Below are 24,888 nucleotides of genomic sequence, written 5' to 3' on the forward strand. Positions count from 1 at the left end.
CAGATTATTTATCTTATTTTAAGCAAAAACTCTCTTCATTTTGAGTTATTTTTCCCAAAACAAGACAATAACTTTCACTTGGCTAGAAACAAAACAAAAAATGCGAAGTAAGAAAAGCATTGTTTGCAGTGTAATAGGAAAAAAGAGAACTACAATAAATTAAAAACGAATACAACAACTAACTAAAAATTTACATGAAAACTGAAAATATACAAATATTGATTAAACTGCAATAGCGTGTCTAATTCTGCTTCATATCTTGGGTTGTCTGCGGTGTGGAGATGTTATGAGCTCTCTGTAAAACTAACAATGCTGTGGATGCTCCTCTGCCCGCTATTGTTCCGCTGGTTTTCTTTCAGGCCACATTAAACCCTTTATACAGACAGTAAAAAGGTCCATTTGAATTTGACTTCAGAGCCCTCCCTGCCCCCTGGCCTCAGCTCGTCCGGAGAAAGAGAAGGTGTCTGATCAGGCCCTGGAGGGTCAGCCTTTATGGGCTTGAAGTCTCCTAAAGTGGGTCTTATTGTGGATGGCCTTGGCTCTTCTCTCGCAGGTCCCTGCTTCAGCTCACTCAGTGTTTTGGTTCTGGTCCTTCCTGGACTTCTCAGCTGAGTGGGTTTGGGGTAAACAGCTGCGGACCAGATTGGGGCGGGTTCTGGGCAGCCCTTGGGGCTACGACAATATTCTTGGTAGTCTGCTGCCAGGAAATAGTAGGCTGTGACTGATGTGGTCAGCTCTTTGTCACCAGCTGAATTTGGGGTGGGTGAGAGTGTTTGTGTGTGTAATGAGTGTTTTTGCCTCAATGTCTGCTGAGGGACGAGCTAGAACACTGCCCAAAAAATAATGCTCTTCTTATTTAGTATTTTTGTCTTGTTTCCAGTCCAAATATCTTAAATCAAGATGCATTTACTAGAAGTCAAATTAAACTTTTGCTTGTTTTCTGGGCGGGGGGAACAAATTTAAGAGAGTTTTTGCTTAAAACAGGCAAAATGATCTGCCAATGGGGTGAGAAAAATAATCTGATTTCTGTTCGGGACGGAAACAAGAAACAAGATTTCAATCAGAAATAAGATTATTTCTCTCACCCCATTGGCAGATCATTTGGCCTGTTTTAAGCAAAAACTCATTTGGATTTTATTTTTAAGAAAACAAAGGAAAAATATCTTATGTTGATTTACTGATCTAACCTTTTCTTCTAAGAGTGTAAGCAGAGCATTTTTATTTTTTTTTACAGTGAAGCCCTTGGCTTTCATTTCTGCTCCATTTTCACCAAATGAAGAAAATTACAGCTGGTGTGTATTAAGAGGATTCTCCAAACGAACGCAGTCTTTTCCTATGAGGCGCGCTCTGAAGAATGAATAATGCACCGGAGAGGGTAAGCGTGTGAATTGGGGGTAAAAGAGGAACCGGGACGTCAGTCAGCTCCCAGTAAACGTTATTAGTCACTGAGTCTCCGTCACAGGACGTCCTTCCTTCAGCGGATGAGAAGCAGAAACACGGCCACTTTCCTCTTCAAACCGGCCCTTAGTCTGGGGCTAAAGGACGGCGCGGGGGGTTTGTGCTCTAATGCCATCGGGAGACATGCAAACGATGCTAACACACAGCGCAAATGATTCGATTTGAGATTCATGGATGGGATTTAAAAAACAAAAAGAGTAAAAAGAGATTTAAGTATTATTTAGGAAGTACGCCTCTACATTTATGGGCAATGAAAGGGTCATGAAAAAAAGGGAATTTAAGTGTGTGTGTGTGTGTGTGTGTGTGTGTGTGTGTGTGTGTGTGTGTGTGTGTGTGTGTGTGTGTGTGTGTGTGTGTGAGTGAGTGAGTGTCTTCTTAACCATATTTTGGGGACTTGTTCCCAGACGTTAACTAAACCTGACAAAAATGTCCAAAACCTTGGATATGTCCTTATTGAGAAAATGGCATAAAAAGAAATCTATATATATATTGAGAAAGTTTTTATATTTATATAAACTTTCTGCTTTTAAATCTAATTTTGGTTAGATTATAATATCTTCATATAAAAACAAAACAGTCTATACAATGTACCCACTTAGATAGATGTCCAAGTTAGTGTGTGTGTGTGTGTGTGTGTGTGTGTGTGTGTGTGCGTGTGTGTGTGTGTGTGTCAGTGGTGTAATTGTTAGATCATGTACTGTGTGGGAGGAGTCAGCCAGACACTGGGGTGGGAGGAGTCAGTGGGCGGGGCTAAAGTTCCTTCAACAAGTCAGACAAACATGCTCAGTCAGTCAGTCAATCTCAGGCTCTGGCAGGAGAAGCCACTTACCATCTGGACTATAGCAGAGACAGGAGAACCGAGCTGCACCTGTCCCACACACACACACACACACACACACTCAGGGGAGAGATCTCACTCACACACACTCAGGGGAGAGATCACACACAGCCTCTATGTGTGGCTGGGACCAGAGCGTCCTGGTAAGTGACATTTCTCTAAGCTGTTTATTTCTGTGTGAAGTGGAGAAGGTGTTTTACATCAGAAACAGTTGTTCCTGTTATTAAATATTGAATGCTTATTTAGTTGTTTAGTGGTTGTTAATTAACATGTGGTGTGGTTGTTTGCAGTGAGGCTTGTGAAAAGTTTTATTGGGGCTTTTTTGTTAATTTGTGTTAAAAGTTTAGTTCTCGGATTTGACAGTGTAGGCATTTCTCTTCATTTAGATGAGTTTAAAACATGGCTGGAAGCATCATATATCTCTAAACTCAGTGTTGTGGATCTGGTTTTATATTTAGTCTGATTTCCATGTTTGTTAATGTTTTTCAGTTTCACTATGAGTTTCTACAGCTGTGCTTTACGTCTTTCTAACAACAGCTCTTTTCTGATCTCCTCCTAACACTGACAGACAGAACTCTAGAGGAGGAGAAAAGCTCAACTACAGCATCAAATAAACACTAATCTACTTTTCTTTGTTTGTTCTGGAACATTAAATTTGATTCACTTTATAATTGAATGGTAATTTGTAATGTATAGGAACGTAAAAAGTTCCTGTGAGTGCACTTTTGCTTCTTTAAGAGGTTTAAACACACTCCGAGAGTTTGATTGGACAGGTAACTCCTTATTTTGCCTTGAATGTCGGCTGAAGATTGATTGAATCACTTTGCGTCCCAAAGGAAAAGCCTTTCTCCTCTTTTGTTGTCTCTCTCTCTCTCTCTCTCTCTCTCTCTCTCTCTCTCTCTCTCTCTCTCTCTCTCTGGGATGGATTGATGGTTCCGTTTCTTACTCCAGATTTAGCTACATTCAGATGTAGACGGGACTTCCTTCCTCTGTTTTCCTCCATTTGTGGCTATTTTTTCACTCCGGGAAGAAAACAGGCAGAAGGGAAGAGGTGCGAGGGATAGTTGATGGAAAGAAAGGAAGAGTAGGACTGTTGTCTTTTATTCACTTTTGGTTCACTTTATGTATTCGGTGACACTTCATGTATAATACATTAAAGCGATTCAATCAAATTAAAACTACACTGTAAAAAACTTTTGTTGGTTTAACTTTAAAAAAGTAAGTAACCGGTTGCCTTAAAATGTTGAGTTTATTGAAATTAAACATTTGAGTTGATACAATGAAGGAAATTTGTTTAATAAATAGAAACTCAGAATATTATTGTATCTGAACCACACGTGATAAATCATGAAAATAGCACAATTTGGCTGCGTCATCACAAATAAAACACACAATTACCCAATATGCTTACACAATCTTATTATAATATTTTAATAAAGGTTGTCGAATCTCAAAAAATGTTCATTGTATTAACTCAACATTTTAATTTCAATGAAATCAAAATTTTAAGGCAACCAGAAAACTTTTTTTCTAAATCATTTTTTACAGTTTACAAAATATTTTATTATCAATTATTGTAATCAAATTATAATATTTGCAGTTTTCTTGTTGAATCTGAAATCGGATGTTTGCTGTGTGTTTAATGCATTATAATTTCTAAAGGCGTAACTTAAGTATTATAACTGTGGTTACAATTATTCACGAGATCACACAATACTTCATTAATGCATTAAATCCTCCTGGGACCCAGAAAAAAATACGTTTTTTTGAATTTTGTATTTTTTCATGTCATTACATTGTTTAGAGCATAAGCAACAGACTTTTTTTGTGAAAAATTATATTTCATTCATATGTTATGATATGTCCTCTGACTCAGTTGTTAAAAAAAATTAAATGACATGAAATTGCAGCACTGTAAAACATTATATGTTCAATAAGTTATGACAACACGTGTTTACATTGTTTTAACTCATCAAAATAAGTTAAGAAATGTTAACGTTTTTTTATTAGTTATAGAAGATGTAACTCATTTTTTAACATAATCTAAGTTGAAATAACTTAAACATCCGAGTCGATTGTACTGCAAAAGTTCAAAATGTGCCTTTTTTTACTGTGTATAGGCTAAAACAATGAATTTATTTTTAATTTACCAACAATTTTTTTTTTTTAAGTTTTAGATTTAAAAAAAAAAAAAAAAAAACTTTGTTTAAAGATGAATCTGAACTATGTGATGAAATATATAACGGAATGCATTGATATATCATCCTACTTTCACTAAAATATAATGTCCTCAAAAGTCTAATCCTGGGTCCCAAATGGATCATTTTGACGCATACGATGCTATCGCCACAGATAAACCGTTAGACGAGTACAATCCTTCTTGTTTTTAATAAACAACAGGCGAAAATGTGACCCAAAAGGTGACGTTCTGCGCATGCAAAAAATCTAAATATGAAGAAAACCTCCTTTAAAAGTTGCTCAAATGCAATGCATATCACTACTAATAATACATTTCTTATGTATTAACAGTAGGACATTTACTAAATATCTTCATGGAACATGATCTCAATATACTGATGATTTTCGGCATTAATGAAAAATGGATAATTTTGACCCTTATGATGTATTGTTGCCACAGATATACCCGTGAGACGCACGACTGCTGAAGAGCTCCACACGGCACAAAATGCTCTTCTTACTCAGTATTTTTGTCTTGTTTCTAGTCCAAACATCTAAAAACTCTTAAAACAAGAAACATTTACTAGACAAGCAAAAGGTTTTGTCTTGTTTTGGGAAAAATAACTCAAAATGAAGAGAGTTTTTGCTTACAATAAGATAAATAATCTGCCAATGGGGTGAGAGAAATAATCTCGTTTTCTGTTTGAATTAAGATTATTTTTCTCACCCCATTGGCAGATTATTTATCTTATTTTAAGCAAAAACTCTCTTCATTTTGAGTTATTTTCCCCAAAACAAGACAATAACTTTTACTTGTCTAGTAAATGTTTCTTAATGTAAGAATTTTTAGATATTTAGACTAGAAACAAGACAAAAATACTGAGTAAGAAGAGCATTTTTTGCAGTGCAGGGTCACATATTTTCTAATTTGTTAATCATCAGGTCTCTCTCTCTCTCTCTCTCTCTCTCTCTCTCTCTCTCTCTCTCTCTCTCTCTCTCTCTCTCTCTCTCCCTCCTCAGGCTGCTTCTCATCACAGCTCGGCAATGTTGACTACTGAGGGAGCGCCCTATACCTCTGATAATGAGGAGCTCAAGATGGACGTGGAGGATGTAGACATGACAAAATGGACGGAGGAGGAGTTTGAGGAGAAATGCACGTATATAGTGAAGGACCACACATGGGACGGTCCTCTGGAGAGCCCGGAGCTCAGCCGAGCCGAAGCGTCTCTGCCCCGAAACTTGGCCTTCAAACACCCGGCGGACTCCAAAGAGGTACGACCGCCGCCTCCAGGCTTGCTTTCGGAAGCATTCGTCAGGTTATTGTTGTATAAATGCACATTATGCCATCATGGTTTAAGCCAGTCAGTGACGCTCCATCTGACACACTAGCAGACGACTAACTTAAACTCATTTAAATACTTGTAGAAAAGCTACAAAGCTCTTTATAAAGCTGCTGTCACTTTAAGGCCGAATGCACGGATCCAATACACTGATACACATCTGATATTCTCACACTGTTCACCTTCACTGAAGACAGAATCAACTTTGTTTATGTGAATCCTCCACTAAATGAGCATTTGGACATCCGTCTTCTTCCATTTTGCTCTAAACTATAAATCAGTGTTTAATAAATGCTGTGAAATCATTGAACTTCACGAGACTCTACAAGAGTGATTCCTGAAAGGCTTTCTGCAAAAACCCAAACACCTTTTAAAGAAGAAAAAAATCATCACTGACTTTCAAAGCTGCGACAGAAACGACTTTCCACTTCGAGGACCTTGATAGAAATGTAGTGGAGTAAAGAGGACGATATTTGTCTTTCAGATGGAGTGAAGTTAAAGTCATAAGATTACAGAAAGAATAATACTCCAGTAAAGCACAGAGACTCAAACAGTGTGTTTAAGTAAATGTCCAGCTGTGATTTTCTGTTTAAACATCATCTCCATAAAGCCGCACCTACTGATCACACAAGTGGTATTAATCTTCTTTATCTGCACTGTCAGCCCTAACAAAAAAAAGTTTGTCTATGTCTGTGCGCTTAATAATTTCTAACTCTCTAACACAAACACCCATAGATCAGAGGAGCACATGACAAGCTCCTCAAGAGTGCAAAAGTTGAGAGGCGAGCTCTGTGCCATCCATCAAAGCGCTTTTATCAGCCGCAGACCGTCCGCGACAATCCACAAACTTTCCACCTTTCCTCCGCTAATGACGGCCAGATTAAGCTCCTCTCCTCTCCAAAGTGTTCACAGATCAATAGGAACTGGTGTATAGATTTTTTCATCAATTGCTCTGTCCGTGTTATCTCTTCCTGTGAGCACGTACTTAAGAGCTGATAAAGGGCTAACCCTAGTTCTTCACCAAACACCTGAGCTTCCAAAAGAAGAGAGGAAGATTAGGAGGAGGAGCAAAAGTGCTTCAAATATCACAAACTAGAAAAGTGTAAAGTTTAGTGTGTTCACACTGGTTTGGATCCGCCTTTTGCAGAGCTCGCGCTTCTCTCGTCTCATCACAAAGCACATCGGAAAGGGTTGAAATGTGGACATAAAGTGCCGGACAAAATGTTTATTAATAATAATAATATTGGGTTAGGGGTCGGTGTAAGGAGGGCTTTTAGTGTTCCTTTAAGGCAGCATACATTTAATAATTTAAATAAAAATAATAATTGACACTGTTCTTTTCTTACTTAGTATTTTTGTCTTGTTTTAAATCCAAATATATTCTTACATTAAGAAGCATTTACTAGACAGGCAAACGTTGTTGTCTTCTTTTGGGGGCTATGAGTTTTTGCTTAAATAAGATAAATAATCTTGTTTTCTGTTTGAATTAAGATAATTTTTCTCACCCCATTGGCAGATTATTTATCTTATTTTAAGCAAAAACTCTCTTCATTTAGAGTTATTTTCCCCAAAACAAGACGATAACTTTAGCTTGTCTAGTAAAGGCATCTTAATGTAAGATATTTGGACTTAAAACAAATAAAAAATACGAAGTAAGAAGAGCATTATTATTGCGTCATGTTAATGTACATCAATACTGAGGTGCAAATAGTATCTATATGTCAAAATAAAGTATAAATGACATGTAATTACTATTTATATGGCAAAGAACTGATACTTTTATATGGTGCAAATAAAAAAGATCACTATTTTCACTTTAGTGAATAGAATCTACAGCTAGTTGCACTTACTGTAAAGATCATCTATCGCTAAGAAAATGTTATTACACTGTAATAAAATATATATATTTAAATAAGGCCCCAATTGAACATTTTCTAGAGACTGATAACATCTGAATTGTTCAGTTGGCCGTACTGAGTTTCTGTGAACATCTAGAGAATGTTTGAGTGGGGCCTGATTTTATTTTACAGTGAAACACTAACGGCTGCGATTAATATAACGGCATCAAGGAAAGCACCTGTGTGTGTGTGTGTGTGTGTGTGTATGTGTGTGTGTGTTAATCAGAGGTGAAGCGGGATGAACGGATCTCGCTTGGCCTGAGGTCACAACTTTGATGACCTTTGACTTCCTGTGGCTGTCAGGAGAGGCATGGCTTGTGTGTTTCAAGTGCACACATCTGCCACACACACACACACACAGTAAGCACCTGTTTACTCTTGTCCTCCAGGTTACGGGTGTAGTGAGCAGAGAGTACATCCCCAAAGGCACACGCTTCGGCCCTCTAGTGGGAGAAAGCTACACTGCAGAAAATGTCCCCAAAGACGCCAACAGGAAGTACTTCTGGCGGGTGAGTTATTTTGTTTCAGAAGCCGGAATAGTAAAAACACACACTTCCTGTTCCACTGACTGACTTCTGCGTGACATCATGGACTGGATGTGTGTGTGTGTGTGGGCATGTTTTTGTGACATATGAGGACTCAAATGTGTATAATGCCATGGGTATGACACAGGTATTACAGGAGAGGGTGAAATATGAGGACATTACCCATGGCCCCACTTTTCAAAAGGCTTATATGCGTGTGTGTGTGTGTGTGTGTGTGTGTGTGTGTGTGTGTTTGTGTGTGTGTGTGTGTGTGTGTGTGTGTGTGTGTGTGTGTGTGTGTGTGTGTGTGTGTGTGTGTGTGTGTGTGTGTGTGTGTGTGTGTGTGTGTGAGAAAGTGCTGAGTAAAGTTCTGCTGTGTTGGGAACTGCGATTGGCTCCGTGTGGTGAGTCTGCATTTGAGTGTGCAGCGCCTGAGCTCTGGGACAGGAAGTGCAGAATGACTCGGCCTTTCTGAAGAAGGCTTCAGATCTTACGGGCCGAGTCTGATCAGTCGAAACGACGTTTCCCTCGATCATCTGCTCACGGAGAAAGTGCAGAGTCTCCTTCACATGGCTGCAAAACATGCTCTTCTTACTTAGTATTTTCGTCTTGTTTTGGGGAAAAATAACTCAAGAGAGTTTTTGCTTGAAATAAGATAAATAATCTGCCAGTGGAGTATGAAATATAATCTGAATTCAAACAGAAAACAAGATTATTTTACTCACCCCACTGGCATTTCCCCCCCAAAACAAGACCCTTTTTTAACTTTGACCAGTGTTTCTTAATGTAAGAATGTTTAGATGTTTGGACTGGAAACAAGACAAAAATACTGAGTAAGAAGAGCATTTTTTGCAGTGTGAGATCCCCACGTGGAACGACTCTGGCCTTTACCTTCTGCTTATTGATATCATTCTTTCCTGTGTTACTGTCAGTCTTTGGCCATATGGTGTAAGACCACAGGTGATCTCTCACACACACACACACACGCGCTGATGAGAGTCTCGAGCTGAAGAGGAAGTGTTGACGTCTCAGGGAAACCTTCTTCATGACGTCTGAAAGCGTTCCTGGAACATGCAAGCTTTAGTATGAACTGCTCTGCAAAACATGCTCTTCTTCTTTAGCAGTGTGTCTTGTTTCCAGTCCAAATATCGAAAATGTTCTTAAATCAAGATATATTTACTAGATCAGTAAAACAACATAATTGTTCTTGCTTTCTGGGGGAAAATATCAAAATGAAGAGTTTTAGATATTTAGACTACACTATAAAAAATAAATCAGGTCTCCAATTAGGGACTGATCACGTCTACATTTCTCAATTGGCCAAATTGAATTTCTGTGAATTAAACTGCATCAGTTTGGCCAATTGAGAAATGTAGACGTGATCAGTTACTAAAATATTTTAGATTTTTTTTTTTACAGTGTAGAAACAAGACAAAATTACTAACAAGAGCATGTTTTTACAGTGAGACAGGCATCCCCTAACACACCAGAGAGCGCTGGCTGGAGAGACTATTAGTGTGTGTGTGTGTGTGTGTGTGTGTGTGTGTGTGTGTGTGTGTGTGTGTGTGTGTGTGTGTGTGTGTGTGTGTGTGTGTGTGTGTGTGTGTGTGTGTTGACTCACTGTAGACTTTATACGAGCAGATCCCACTGATGTGTGTCATAGACTGGAGAGCTCTTGAACGTGGTCTGACCGTAGTTTTCTTCTTTTGTAGATTTACTCTAATGGCGAGTTCTGCCATTTTGTGGACGGCCTGGATGAGGAGAAGAGTAACTGGATGCGTTACGTGAATCCGGCTCATTCCCAGCAGGAACAGAATCTCGCTGCCTGCCAAAACGGCATGAGCATCTATTTCTACACGGTGAAGGCCATTCCGGCGGACCAGGAGCTTCTGGTGTGGTATTGCCCCGAGTTCGCCCGGCGACTCAACTACCCCGCCTCGGGGGAGATTATGATGCAGAAACTCAGTAAGTTCACACAAACACAGTCTCTCTATTTGTCGTCAAGAAAAACACGCCATCCCCTCACACACCACACTGCAAAAAAATGCTCTTCTTACTCAGTATTTTTGTCTTGTTTCTAGTCTAAATATATAAAAAAATACATTAAGAAACATTTACTAGACAAGCTAAAGTAATTGTCTTGTTTTGGGAAAAATAACTCAAAATGAAGAGAGTTTTTGCTTAAAATAAGATAAATAATCTGCCAATGGGGTGAGAAAAATAATCTTAATTCAAACAGAAAACAAGATTATTTTTCTTACGCCATTGGCAGATTATTGATCTTATTTTAAGCAAAAACTCTCTTCATTTTGAGTTATTTTTTAAGAAAACACACTCTAAAAAACGCTGGGTTAAAAACAGCCCAACACTGTAAAAAATGATATGTTGAATAAGTTATGAACACGTGTTTACATTGTTTTAACTCATCAAAATAAGTTATGTTCAACTTTTTTTTATATGTTATACAAGATGTAACTCATTTCTTAACATAATCAAAGTTTAAATAACTTAAACATCTAAGTCGATTGTACTGCAGAAGTTCAAAATGTGCCTTTTTTTACAGTGAAGTTGGGTTGAAAATGGACAAACCCCGAGATTGTGTTCTCAAACCCAGAGGTTCAGACATCCCTCATTTCTGGGTTTGTCCATTTTTAACCCAACTTGGGTTGTTTTTAACCCAGCATTTTTTAGAGTGCAAGCAAAAATATCTCATGTCGTTTTACTGATCTAGTAAATGCATCTTGATTTAAGAATTGTTAGATATTTGGACTGGAAACAAGACAACATATACTAAACAAGAAGAGCATGTTTTTCCAGAGTTCCCTCCGTTAAGATCTGAACTCCTCGATTCCTCAGCTTTCTTCCCCAACCATGTTTTTCTTTGGACTATTTACAAAGAACAGGAGTGTGTTGTTGTGGCCATCGGTGTTTGAGGATGTTCTTTAGACAGGCTGAGGTTTGTTTTGCCTAACATAATAAACCAGCAATAAAAGTGTGAGAGCGGAGAGGACGAGACAGAAGGAGGGATTGATACAGAGGACAGGAGAGATTATAGATGAGCAGGAGTCAGTGTGACTCAGTGCCCAGAGTCATGCGCATAGCCTGGGGCTACGACACACACACACACACACACACACACACACACACACACACACACACACACACACACACACACACACACGTCTGTAATTACACCTACTCACACACCTCTCTACCTGCAGCTCGAAGAGGAAATAATACAACAGTAGCAACTCTTAAGAAACCACTGTTAAAAAAAATTGTTGGTTTAACTTAAAAAAGTAAGTAATCTGGTGGCCTTAAAATGTTGAGTTTATTGAAATTAAAAATGTGAGTTGATACAATGAAGGAAATTAGTTTAATAAATAGAAACTCACAATATTATTGTATCTGAACCTCATAAAAAATGCGATAAATCATGAAAATAGCACAATTTGGCTGCGTCATCACAAATAAAACACACAATTACCCAAAATGCTTACAGATTATTATATTTTAATAATATTTTAATAAAGGTTGTTGAATCTCAAAAAATGTTCAATGTATTAACTCAAAATTTTAATTTCAATGAACTCAAAATTTAAGGCAACCAGGTTACTTACTTTTTTAAGTTAAACCAACAAAAACCAACAAAAATAATTTTACAGTGCAGAAATGTTCATTGTATTAAATAACAATTATTTTCAATAAACTCAATATTAAGGCAGCCAGGTGACTTATTTTATAAATATTGTTTTTTATAGTGTGTATGAATGTCTACAAAAATATCTTATTTCTGACTGAAATCTTGTTTCTTGTTTCCGTCTCAATCTGATTATTTTTCTAATTTTGCCTGTTTTAAGCAAAAACTCTCTTCATTTAGATTTTATTTTCAACAAAACAAGAAAAAATATCTCATGTGGTTTTACTGATCTAGTAAATGCATCTTGATTTAAGAATATTTAGATATTTAGACTGGAAACAAGACACAATGACTGAGGAAGAAGAGCATTTTTTTTTTAGGCCGGGCCGATCTGACTCCCACATGAAACTGATTTAGACTTTCTATTTCTCTGGCCCTGTCTGGTGTAAAACGACAGCCGTTTCAGCCAACATGTCTCCTAAGTGCCTTCATTCCTTTGTCATCTGCCTCAGGAGGTGTGGGAGGATCTTTTTCACTCGCTTGCCACTTTAAGAGTAAGGAGAGGCTAGTAAGAGCGTGCACCAGAGAAGAAAAAACACATCTCCATTGACTAGTTGAACTTCCTGGCGGCAGGGCTGTGCTGACAGATTGATATCTCAGAGATCGCCGGCTGTTTGTTTTTTGGCAAAGCTCTCTAGGGAGGAACAGAACTGGTGCTATCTGAGCAAGAGAACTGATAACCTTTGGGTTTATTTACACACAGAAGGATAGAAGGGAGTCGAGAGCACGGACATCTTTTAGAGGCATGCTTATCATGCACACACTCATATTCACACCACACCATTAACCCTGTGAAAGTCCAGTGCACAGGAAGCAGGAAGTTATTTAATCGTTTACATCCTTTTACAAAGAGATTAACAGAAGTATTTAGGATGTATGGGAAAGTCATTTTCTCATTAGCTTTCCACCTTTCATTAAATGTGGGCGTGTGGAAGGTCCGGGTGGTTTATAATGGGTCTACTTAGCCTAAACTTCAGAAATATCAACAGAATTTAATTTGAATTGCTCAAGCTTTTAAGTTTAGAAGCTCATTCGAGATCGATAACTCGGTGATATACAGAGGCGGACACATACACAACTCTATTACTAGAGTAACAGTACTGCTGGTCAAATATTACTCCGCTACAAGTGAAAGTTGTAAAAACAGATTTTTCGTTGAGTAAAAGTACAGAAGTATTAGTTTTCAAAAGTAAATGTCCTTCTTCATGTCGCGGCATTACTGTATTATAGTTGTATAAATGCACATTATGCCATCATGGTTTAAGCCAGTCAGTGACGCTCCATCTGACACACTAGCAGACGACTAACTTAAACTCATTTAAATACTTGTAGAAAAGTTACAAAGCTCTTTATAAAGCTGCTGTCACTTTAAGGCCGAATGCACGGATCCAATACACTGATACACATCTGATATTCTCACACTGTTCACCTTCACTGAAGACAGAATCAACTTTGTTTATGTGAATCCTCCACTAAATGAGCATTTGGACATCCGTCTTCTTCCATTTTGCTCTAAACTATAAATCAGTGTTTAATAAATGCTGTGAAATCATTGAACTTCACGAGACTCTACAAGAGTGATTCCTGAAAGGCTTTCTGCAAAAACCCAAACACCTTTTAAAGAAGAAAAAAATCATCACTGACTTTCAAAGCTGCGACAGAAACGACTTTCCACTTCGAGGACCTTGATAGAAATGTAGTGGAGTAAAGAGGACGATATTTGTCTTTCAGATGGAGTGAAGTTAAAGTCAGAAGATTACAGAAAAAATAATACTCCAGTAAAGCACAGAGACTCAAACAGTGAACTTCAGTACAGGACTCGAGTAGATGAGCTGAGGGACTGTCCAGATCTGGTAATATCCGCCTCTGTGGACTCTAAAAGGCAGATATCTAGACATGTGGATCCCTATTAGCAGGAGGCCATCCGTCACACACACACACACACACACACACACACACACACACACACACACACACACACACACACACACACACACACACACACACACACACACACACACACACACACACACACACACACACACACACACACACACACACACACACACACACACACACACACACACACACACACACACACACACACACACACACAGAACCCCATTAGATACTATCAGTGCATTTATCCCACCCTGACCCTGATCCTCACATCCTGTCTGTAGACCCAACTCCAGGCAATCTGTCAAACTGTCCCGCTAAGTGACCCGCTGGGGAGCTTTGTTGAAATTTGGTTTAAGACGAGCGATGTGCTCTGGGACAATAGACCTGCTGTGTCCCTCAAAATAACAATAACTGGATTGGATGTGCTCGTTTCTCATTGAATATGTGTAATACTGCATTCACACCGAACGCAAATAAAGCGCCCGAAGCGAGTTTATCCACGGCAAAGGGTTAGTTCAGCCAAAAATAAATCTTCTGTCATTAACTCGTCTCCCTAATGTCGCTCCACACCCGTAAGACCTTCATCTTCACACACAGTTTAAGATATTTTATATTTAGTCCGAGAGCGTATGCAAGTGTATGCACACTATACTGTCCATGTCCAGAAAGGGAATAAAAACATCATCACAGTAGTCCATATGAGACATCAGTGGGTTAATTAGAGTCTCTTGAAGCATCCAAAATACATTTGGGTCCAAAAATAACAAAAACTACGACTTTATTCAGCATTGGCTTCTCTTCCGCGTTTGTGTTCAATCCTCAAATAAAGATCAAACGGTTATGAATCAGCGAATTGATATTTGGACTGGAAACAAGAAACAAATATTAAATAAGAAGAGTACTTTTTGCAGTGAAGATAATCAAATGCTCTGAGCCACATTTGTGTGGCTATTAATGTTTAATTTCTTTTTTTTAATGAAAATGAAAAGACACAGAGTGGTGTTTTATGACATATTTCATTTTATTGTAGCCTAAAATATACATACAGGAGTGTGAGCGAGCTGAGCTCCTGGAGCGCCTCGAACGTGCGTCTCTTTGGCTTCAAACGCTCGATTTAGTCACATTTACAATCAGGCATTCAGCAGACGCTTTTATCCAAAGTGACTTACAGTAAAGGAGAACAGGAAGCGATCCGTCATGAAGAGGCGAAGAAACGCAAAAAGTGCCTTAAATACAAAGATTTGGTTATTACTCTAGAGCTAGAATAAGATAGAATAGGGAGGGAAGGAGAAAATAGAAGAGGAATTTTTTTGAGGGCAAAGTGAAGTTTAGGTTTAATTCGATTTATTCACACGAATGATTCAAAGTGTTTAAGCGTCTAACTACACTGCAGAACATGCTCTTCTTCCTCAGTCAGTTTTTCTTGTTTCCAGTTTAAATATCTAACAATTCTTAAATCAAGATTTACTAGATCAGTAAAACGACATGAGATATTTTTTCTTGCACTTTAAAAAATGCTGGGTTAAAAACAACCCAAGTTGGGTTAAAAATGGACAAACCCAGAAATGAGGGATGTCTGAACCCAACACAATCTCTGGGTTTGTCCATTTTCAACACAACTTGTAGACGTGATTTTGACACTCTACTCGCGTTTGGTGTGAACACAGCATAAAACACACCCCAAAACCGATCTGTGAGAACCGTACTGACGTGCTGTTTTATTGTGTGTGTGAACAGAGCAGAGCCTGATTGAAGCCAAGCAGCAAGCGACAGAAGTCAAGCATCCGGTGAAGAGAGAGCACAGCGTTTCGGAGATCTTAAAAGATGTCCTCCAGGAACCCAGCAGGCCATTTCAGACCCGTCCTCGCTGCCCCAAAAGCCCAGAGCGACCTCTTTACCCCAGCGCCGTCTATCCCCCCCGGCCGTCCCAAAACCAGGACTTCTCCACAGCATTCGCCGTTCCGCTTCGCTCCCACAAACATTGCTCATTGACAGCCAGTCCCGAGAGAAGTCCCGAAAGATCGGCGCCCCACGAGCCAAGAGACTCGGTGCTATCATTCTCTCCGGCCCTCTACAGCCGAGGCCTAAATCATTATCATGGCTTCTCTCCGGCCTCCGTGCCGTTTTTCCCCAACCCGCAATACTCACGCTACCTCATGCCACACTACCCTGTTAGTAGCCTGAATGGGCCACCTACTTTAGGGGGTTTATTTCCACACATGTACCCGTTTTACGGCAGCTTGGTCCCCCCTCATGTCCCCTTCCCACCGGGAATGCTTCCATCCGAGGGAGGTCGGCCATTTCAGGTTCCCGAATCTCCATCTCCGAGAGATATCTTGCTTCCAGCCGCCACCAGTGCCTTCTCCGCAGCCGTGTCCCTAAAGGATAAAGGGCTGCATGGCCTGCAATACTCCCCCGCCGGCGGGTCTCCGACAGCCGGATCCGCGGCCTCCACCGGACGCCTTCCCACCAAGCCCATCTCCACTGAGGACGAGGCCATCAATCTCAGCAAGATCAAACGAGGCTCCTCAGGCTACAAAAGCCTCGATTATCCGCTTAAGAAGCAGAACGGGAAGATCAAGTACGAGTGCAATGTGTGCACCAAAACCTTTGGTCAGCTGTCCAATCTTAAGGTGAGCACATCCGTATTACTAATGGGTAACGTTATCCGTGTGTGTGTGTGTGTGTGTGTGTGTGTCCTCATACTGCTGTAGTGTGTATCTCACCTTTGTGTGTGTGTGTGTGTGTGTGTGTCCTCATTCTGCTGTAGTGTGTATCTCACCTGTGTGTGTGTGTGTGTGTGTGTGTGTCCTCATACTGCTGTAGCATGTATCTCACCTGTGTGTGTGTGTGTGTGTGTGTGTCCTCATACTGCTGTAGTGTGTATCTCACCTGTGTGTGTGTGTGTGTGTGTGTGTGTGTGTGTGTCCTCATACTGCTGTAGCGTGTATCTCACCTGTGTGTGTGTTTGTGTCCTCATACTGCTGTAGCGTGTATCTCACCTGTGTGTGTGTGTGTGTGTCCTCATACTGCTGTAGTGTGTATCTCACCTGTGTGTGTGTGTGTGTGTGTCCTCATACTGCTGTAGCGTGTATCTCACCTGTGTGTGTGTGTGTGTGTGTGTGTGTCCTCATACTGCTGTAGCGTGTATCTCACCTGTGTGTGTGTGTGTGTGTGTGTGTGTCCTCATACTGCTGTAGCGTGTATCTCACCTGTGTGTGTGTGTGTGTGTGTGTGTGTCCTCATGCTGCTGTAGTGTGTATCTCACCTGTGTGTGTGTGTGTGTGTGTGTGTGTCCTCATACTGCTGTAGCGTGTATCTCACCTGTGTGTGTGTGTGTGTGTGTGTGTGTGTCCTCATACTGCTGTAGAGTGTATCTCACCTGTGTGTGTGTGTGTGTGTGTGTGTGTGTGTCCTCATACTGCTGTAGCGTGTATCTCACCTGTGTGTGTGTGTGTGTGTCCTCATACTGCTGTAGTGTGTATCTCACCTGTGTGTGTGTGTGTGTGTCCTCATACTGCTGTAGCGTGTATCTCACCTGTGTGTGTGTGTGTGTGTGTCCTCATACTGCTGTAGCGTGTATCTCACCTGTGTGTGTGTGTGTGTGTGTCCTCATACTGCTGTAGCGTGTATCTCACCTGTGTGTGTGTGTGTGTGTGTGTCCTCATGCTGCTGTAGCGTGTATCTCACCTGTGTGTGTGTGTGTGTGTGTGTCCTCATGCTGCTGTAGCGTGTATCTCACCTGTGTGTGTGTGTGTGTCCTCATGCTGCTGTAGCGTGTATCTCACCTGTGTGTGTGTGTGTGTGTCCTCATGCTGCTGTAGCGTGTATCTCACCTGTGTGTGTGTGTGTGTGTGTGTGTCCTCATGCTGCTGTAGCGTGTATCTCACCTGTGTGTGTGTGTGTGTGTCCTCATGCTGCTGTAGCGTGTATCTCACCTGTGTGTGTGTGTGTGTCCTCATGCTGCTGTAGCGTGTATCTCACCTGTGTGTGTGTGTGTGTGTGTGTCCTCATGCTGCTGTAGCGTGTATCTCACCTGTGTGTGTGTGTGTGTGTGTGTGTGTGTCCTCATGCTGCTGTAGCGTGTATCTCACCTGTGTGTGTGTGTGTGTGTGTGTGTGTCCTCATGCTGCTGTAGCGTGTATCTCACCTGTGTGTGTGTGTGTGTCCTCATGCTGCTGTAGCGTGTATCTCACCTGTGTGTGTGTGTGTGTGTGTGTGTGTCCTCATGCTGCTGTAGCGTGTATCTCACCTGTGTGTGTGTGTGTGTGTGTGTGTGTGTCCTCATGCTGCTGTAGCGTGTATCTCACCTGTGTGTGTGTGTGTGTGTGTGTGTGTCCTCATGCTGCTGTAGTGTGTATCTCACCTGTGTGTGTGTGTGTGTGTGTGTGTGTGTGTCCTCATGCTGCTGTAGCGTGTATCTCACCTGTGTGTGTGTGTGTGTGTGTGTGTGTCCTCATGCTGCTGTAGCGTGTATCTCACCTGTGTGTGTGTGTGTGTGTGTGTGTGTGTCCTCATGCTGCTGTAGCGTGTATCTCACCTGTGTGTGTGTGTGTGTGTGTGTGTGTCCTCATGCTGCTGTAGTGTGTATCTCACCTGTGTGTGTGTGTGTGTGTGTGTGTGTGTGTCCTCATGCTGCTGTAGCGTGTATCTCACCTGTGTGTGTGTGTGTGTGTGTGTGTGTCCTCATGCTGCTGTAGCGTGTATCTCACCTGTGTGTGTGTGTGTGTGTGTGTCCTCAGGTGCACCTGCGTGTCCACAGCGGAGAGCGACCCTTTAAGTGTCAGACGTGCAGTAAAGGCTTCACTCAGCTGGCTCACCTGCAGAAGCATTACCTGGTGCACACAGGAGAGAAGCCACACGAGTGCCAGGTGAACCAACCTCCGCATTAATACTTCACTCACACACTCACACACTCACACACGTGTTGATTAGTGTTCATTGGATGGGGACAGTGCTCATTGATCAACAACAGGTTACTCTCTGGAAACAAGCCAGCGTTAGCTACAAGTGCTCGTGTCCATCTGCTGTCGCTGGACAGATCTTAACAGGCACCCTAAGACTAAAGTCACAAATACACATAAGAATGAATAAATGCAGTAGCAGAGTAATAAATACAGAAGAAACAATAGAAGAAGACACTCAAACAGACAAAATATTACTCATCTCACCCTCAACATGCTCTTCTTCCTCAGTCATGTTGTCTTGTTTCCAGTCTAAATATCTAACACTTCTTAAATCAAGATGCATTTACTAGATCAGTAAAACCACATGAGATATTTTTCCTTCAAAATGAAGTGTTTTTGCTTAAAACAAGCACAATTATATACGATTATGGTAACACATATTCACTATTAACTCCGACTTCTGCCTCATAATCTCCTCATTTACTGCTTATTAATAGTTAGTAAGGTAGTTTTTGTAGCGGTTAAGTTTAGGTATTGGGTCGGATTAAGGGATGTAGAATAAGCTCATGCAGAATAAGGCATTAATATGAGCTTTATAAGTGCTCATAAACAGACAATATCATAGCAATATGCAGGATCAGAACACACTATAGTTAATAACTGTTATAAAATATGTTACCAAGATTATTTTTCTCACCCCATTGGCAGATCATTTTGCCTGTTTTAAGCAAAAATATTATTATTGATTTTATTTTAATCTAGAATGGCCCTTAACTGTACATTAGAAATATAATCTAGGAGTTCAACACTTCAAGATGTTCTTTATAATGCAAATCTGGCAACGCTGCATTACCGAGGCAAGCTAATGTTTACTCATTTTGACTATTCTCCCAGAATGTATATGTCGTTTTACTGATCTAGTAAATGCATCTTGATTTAAGAATTGTTAGATATTTAGACAGGAAACGACACACATATGAAATAAGAAGAGTGTGTTCAGCAGTGTGTTGTAAGTTGAGATGAGCTTCTAAACCTCTGCTTTGTCGTCTCAGGTTTGTCACAAGCGTTTCAGCAGCACCAGCAACTTGAAAACTCATCTGCGGCTGCATTCTGGAGAGAAGCCCTACCAGTGCAAGATCTGCCCAGCCAAGTTCACCCAGTTCGTCCACCTGAAGCTGCACAAAAGGCTACACACTCGCGAGCGGCCTCACCAATGCCCACACTGCCACCGGAACTACATCCACCTGAACAGCCTGAGGCTCCACCTGAAGGGCCACTGCCTCGCGGCCTCGCCTCCGCCCAGCTGCGGCCTGGACGAACTCCACCACGTCAACGAGGAGATCGAGCGCTTCGACATCAGCGATAATGCAGACCGGCTGGAGGAAATGGAGGGCTTAGATGTGGATGGCATGATGGAGAAACAGATCTTCGGCCTACTTTGGCAGGAGATGGATTTTAAAGCATCTTATCACACAGGCAGCAATGCAGGAGAGCGGCCATCGGCTCTGTCTTCTGTCATTAAGGTGCACTGCAGCAGCCCGATCCAGCTCCTCACGGTTAAAAAGGAGACCGAGGAGGCCATGGAGGCCTGAGCCAGGAGATGGACAACCACAAGTGTGCACGAGATCGGGCCATGGCCTTTATGTTCAGGGACTTCAGTACTCAGGGGAACACACTGCAAACATGCTCTTCTTATTAGTCATTTGGTCTTGTTTCTGCACTGTAAAAACATTTAAATTACCTGCTCACTGTAAAAAGGGACATATTGTTGGTTTAACTTGAAAAAGTAAGTAACCTGGTTGCCTTAAAATTTACTGAAATTAAAAATTTGAGTTGATACAATGAAGGAAATTGGTTTAATAAATAGAAACTCAAAATATTATTGTATCTGAACCACACGTGATAAATCATGAAAATAGCACAATTTGGCTGCGTCATCACAGATAAAACACACACAATTACCCAATATGCTTACACAATCTTATTATAATATTTTAATAAAGGTTGTCGAATCTCAAAAAATGTTCATCGTATTAAATCAAAATTTTAAGGCAACTAGTTAACTTATTTTTCAAATATTTTTTGTTGCCTAAAAATGTTTTGAGTTCATTTAAATTAAAACTTTGAGTTAATATAATGAGCATTTATCATCTTTTATTCAATTAGTATTAAAATATTTAGTACACTGTAAAAAATGTGTTGGTTTAACTTAAAAAAGTAAGTAACCTGGTTGCCTTAAAATGTTGAGTTTACTGAAATTAAAAATGTGAGTTGATACAATGAAGGAAATTTGTTTAATAAATAGAAACTCAGAATATTATTGTATCTGAACCACACGTGATAAATCATGAAAATAGCACAATTTGGCTGCGTCATCACAAATAAAACACACAATTACCCAATATGCTTACACAATCTTTTATAATATTTTAATAAAGGTTCGAATCTCAAAAATGTTTATTGTATTAACTCAAAATTTTAATTTCAATGAAATCAAATGAACTTATTTTCTAAATAATTTTTTACAGTGTAAGCATATTGCATACAAAAGTGTTTTATTTGTAGTAATGCACTGAAACATGCCAAATTGTGTGATTTATCAGATTTTTTATGTGGTTCAGATACAATACTATTTTGAGTTTCTATTTATTAAACAAATTTCCTTCATTGTATCAACTCACATTTTTAATTTCAATGAACCTTAATATTTTAAGGCAACCAGGTTACTTACTTTAAGTTAAACCAACACATTTTTTTACAGTCTAGTCTAAATATCTAAAAAGTCTTGAATAAAGATGCAGTTAATTACTCGATGAGCAAAACAACATGAGATATTTTTTCAAAATGAAGTGAGTTTTTGCTTAAAACAGGCAAAATGATAAATAAAAAAATCTTATTTTTGAATAAAAATCTTGTTTTTTGTCCTAAAATATCTTGTCATTTTACTTATCTATGCATCTTTAAGAATTTTTTGATGTTTGGACTGGAAACAAGACAAAAATACTACATAAGAAGAGTGTGTTTTGCGGTGCAGACACTGACCCAGTTCAACATGTCCTACACAAATGACAATCCTATTCTTTAATTATTAATATTATTTGCTCTTCTTGGTGTTTATTTTAGTTTGTTACGTAATCTATTTAATTTATTGTTCGTTCTTCACGAGCGATGTGTACAATGACTGGTTCGTTCATTGTAATGTGCTGTTTTGTAGATTTTCTTTTGCGGATCGTAAGTGTAAATAGTGTCCGAGTTTCACGTGTGACTGCAGAGCGTCCCGCATTCAGGAGGATTGTTTAATGTGGGCTGAAGTCAGAGGAAGGCATTTTTTACTCTAGGAGAAGTTACATATCTATGTGTACGTGTTTTACATTACATTTATTCTCTTAATGTTGAGCTCTACACAATATAATGAATGCAAAAAGGGCATGTTATATTATTAACAACAACTGTTACCTCAAATGTGTACGTGTGTGTGTGTGTGTGTGTGCTTGTTTTTGTGACGTGAGGACACAGATGTGTATAATGCCATGGGTATGACACAGGTATTACAGGAGAGGGTGAAATATGAGGACATTACCCATGGCCCCACTTTACAAAAGGCTTATAAATCACACAGGAGGAGTTTTTATGAGAAAGTAAAAATGCAGAATGTGTGTGTGATGGGTAGGTTTAGGAGCAGTGTGTGTGTGTGTGTGTGATGGGTAGGTTTAGGGGCAGTGTGTGTGTGTGTGTGTGTGTGTGTGTGTGTGATGGGTAGGTTTAGGGGCAGTGTAAGGGGATAGAAAATATGGTTTGTACAGTATAAAACCCATTACGCCTATGGAATGTCCCCACATTTCACAAAAACAAACGTGAGTGTGTGTGAGTGTGTGTACGCTTGAGAGGCATTTGTAATATTTGTTTTGCTACTTGAAGAGGAACCCAAATGTCCTAATGTGCAGGTGTGTGTGTGTGAGCCAGAGAGCAGCCGTGTGTCTGTCGGAGACGGCCGCCGACTCTGATTTCTTCCTAATGTGTGGCACATCACTGAAACCAAAAATGATAAAAAGGAGAATGTGGAGCCGATAACCAAAGTGAACTCTTCAGAGGAGCGTCTGTCCTGCAGGTCTGTGGTGAGCGCTGCGGATCGCCTCGGCCTGCGTATGCACTGGACTCTTACGTTTGAACTTTTCTCTTTGTCTTTAATGATCCTGTCCACAACAGAAGAAGGACGGATGCAGAAGTGTCTCATCTGTCCTAAAGTATGACCAAAGTCTTCACCTCATCTTCAGCTTTGAATTAAAGAGAAATACTGTCTTTGTTTACATACTGGTTTACGTAGCTATTTAAGTACAGCTTTGACGAAATGTAAATTATAATATAAATCTTCACTGATCTAATGCATTGGTCACTTGTGTGCTCTTTCATTATTCATGGGGCACGACGGGGCAAAAGGGACAGACTCTCGATTAAAACATGGATTCGGAGACAGACGTCTTTCGATGGAGCCCCTAAAGCGATATGGGGATATTGGTGACCCGGCACTGTAAAATATTATAAGTTCAATAAGTTATGACAACATATGTGTTTACATTGTTTTAACTCATCAAAATAAGTTAGGAAATGTTCAACTTCTTTTTATTAGTTATACAAGATGTAACTAATTTTTTAAAGTCAGTTTAACATACTTTAAGTTGAAACAACTTAAACATTTAAAGTCACTTGTACACTGTAAAAATTTTTGGTTGGTTTAACTTAAAAAAGTGAGTAATCTGGTTGCCTTAAAATGTTGAGTTTATTGAAATTAAAAATGTGAGTTGATACAATGAAGGAAATTGGTTTAATAAATAGAAACTCAAAATATTATTGTATCTGAACCACATAAAATATTTGATAAATCATGAAAATAGCACAATTTGGCTGCGTCATCACAAATAAAACACACAATTACCCAATATGCTTACACAATTTTATTATAATATTTTAATAAAGGTTGTCGAATCTCAAAAAATGTTCATCGTATTAACTCAAAATTTAAAGGCAAGCAGGAAACGTATTTTTTAAATCATTGTTTACAGTGTACCATACATATTTTAGAAATGTATTATTAGTAGTAATATTACTTAATTTGGACAACTTTAAAGGAGATTTTCTCAATGTTTAGATTTTTTTTTATTGCACTCTTAGATTCCAGATTTGTAAATAGTCAGCCAAATATTGTCCTAACAAACCATAAATCAATGAAAAAAAAAAAAAAAAAATATATATATATATATATATATATATATATACCACAAAACCAGTCATAAGGGTCATAAAAAATGCATATATACAGTCTTGTTCAAAATAATAGCAGTACAATGTGACTAACCAGAATAATCAAGGTGTTTAGTATATTTTTTATTGCTACGTGGCAAACAAGTTACCAGTAGGTTCAGTAGATTCTCAGAAAACAAATGAGACCCAGCATTCATGATATGCACGCTCTTAAGGCTGTGCAATTGGGCAATTAGATGAAAGGGGTGTGTTCAAAAAAATAGCAGTGTCTACCTTTGACTGTACAAACTCAAAACTATTTTGTACAAACATTTTTTTTCTGGGATTTAGCAATCCTGTGAATCACTAAACTAATATTTAGTTGTATGACCACAGTTTTTTAAAACTGCTTGACATCTGTGTGGCATGGAGTCAACCAACTTGTGGCACCTCTCAGCTGTTATTCCACTCCATGATTCTTTAACAACATTCCACAATTCATTCACATTTCTTGGTTTTGCTTCAGAAACAGCATTTTTGATATCACCCCACAAGTTCTCAATTGGATTAAGGTCTGGAGATTGGGCTGGCCACTCCATAACATTAATTTTGTTGGTTTGGAACCAAGACTTTGCCCGTTTACTAGTGTGTTTTGGGTCATTGTCTTGTTGAAACAACCGTTTCAAGGGCATGTCCTCTTCAGCATAGGGCAACATGACCTCTTCAAGTATTTTAACATATGCAAACTGATCCATGATCCCTGGTATGCGATAAATAGGCCCAACACCATAGTAGGAGAAACATGCCCATATCATGATGCTTGCACCTCCATGCTTCACTGTCTTCACTGTGTACTGTGGCTTGAATTCAGAGTTTGGGGGTCGTCTCACAAACTGCCTGTGGCC

General features: G+C 39.5%; 1 protein-coding gene across 1 annotated transcript; it reads left to right on the top strand.

Moving 5' to 3' along the window:
* The first annotated feature begins 2,264 nt into the window (after positions 1-2,264).
* prdm1a (PR domain containing 1a, with ZNF domain) lies at positions 2,265-20,645 on the top strand. The gene is made up of 7 exons (XM_067449847.1): positions 2,265-2,439; positions 5,495-5,746; positions 8,102-8,221; positions 9,949-10,201; positions 15,576-16,471; positions 18,581-18,709; positions 19,798-20,645. Exons 1-7 carry the CDS (start codon positions 2,413-2,415, stop codon positions 20,335-20,337), a joined length of 2,217 nt encoding a protein of 738 aa, XP_067305948.1. The 5' UTR covers positions 2,265-2,412; the 3' UTR covers positions 20,338-20,645.
* The last annotated feature ends 4,243 nt before the right edge of the window (positions 20,646-24,888 follow it).

This window comes from Pseudorasbora parva, chromosome 7, assembly GCF_024679245.1.
Source record: "Pseudorasbora parva isolate DD20220531a chromosome 7, ASM2467924v1, whole genome shotgun sequence".
NCBI lineage: Eukaryota > Metazoa > Chordata > Actinopteri > Cypriniformes > Gobionidae > Pseudorasbora > Pseudorasbora parva.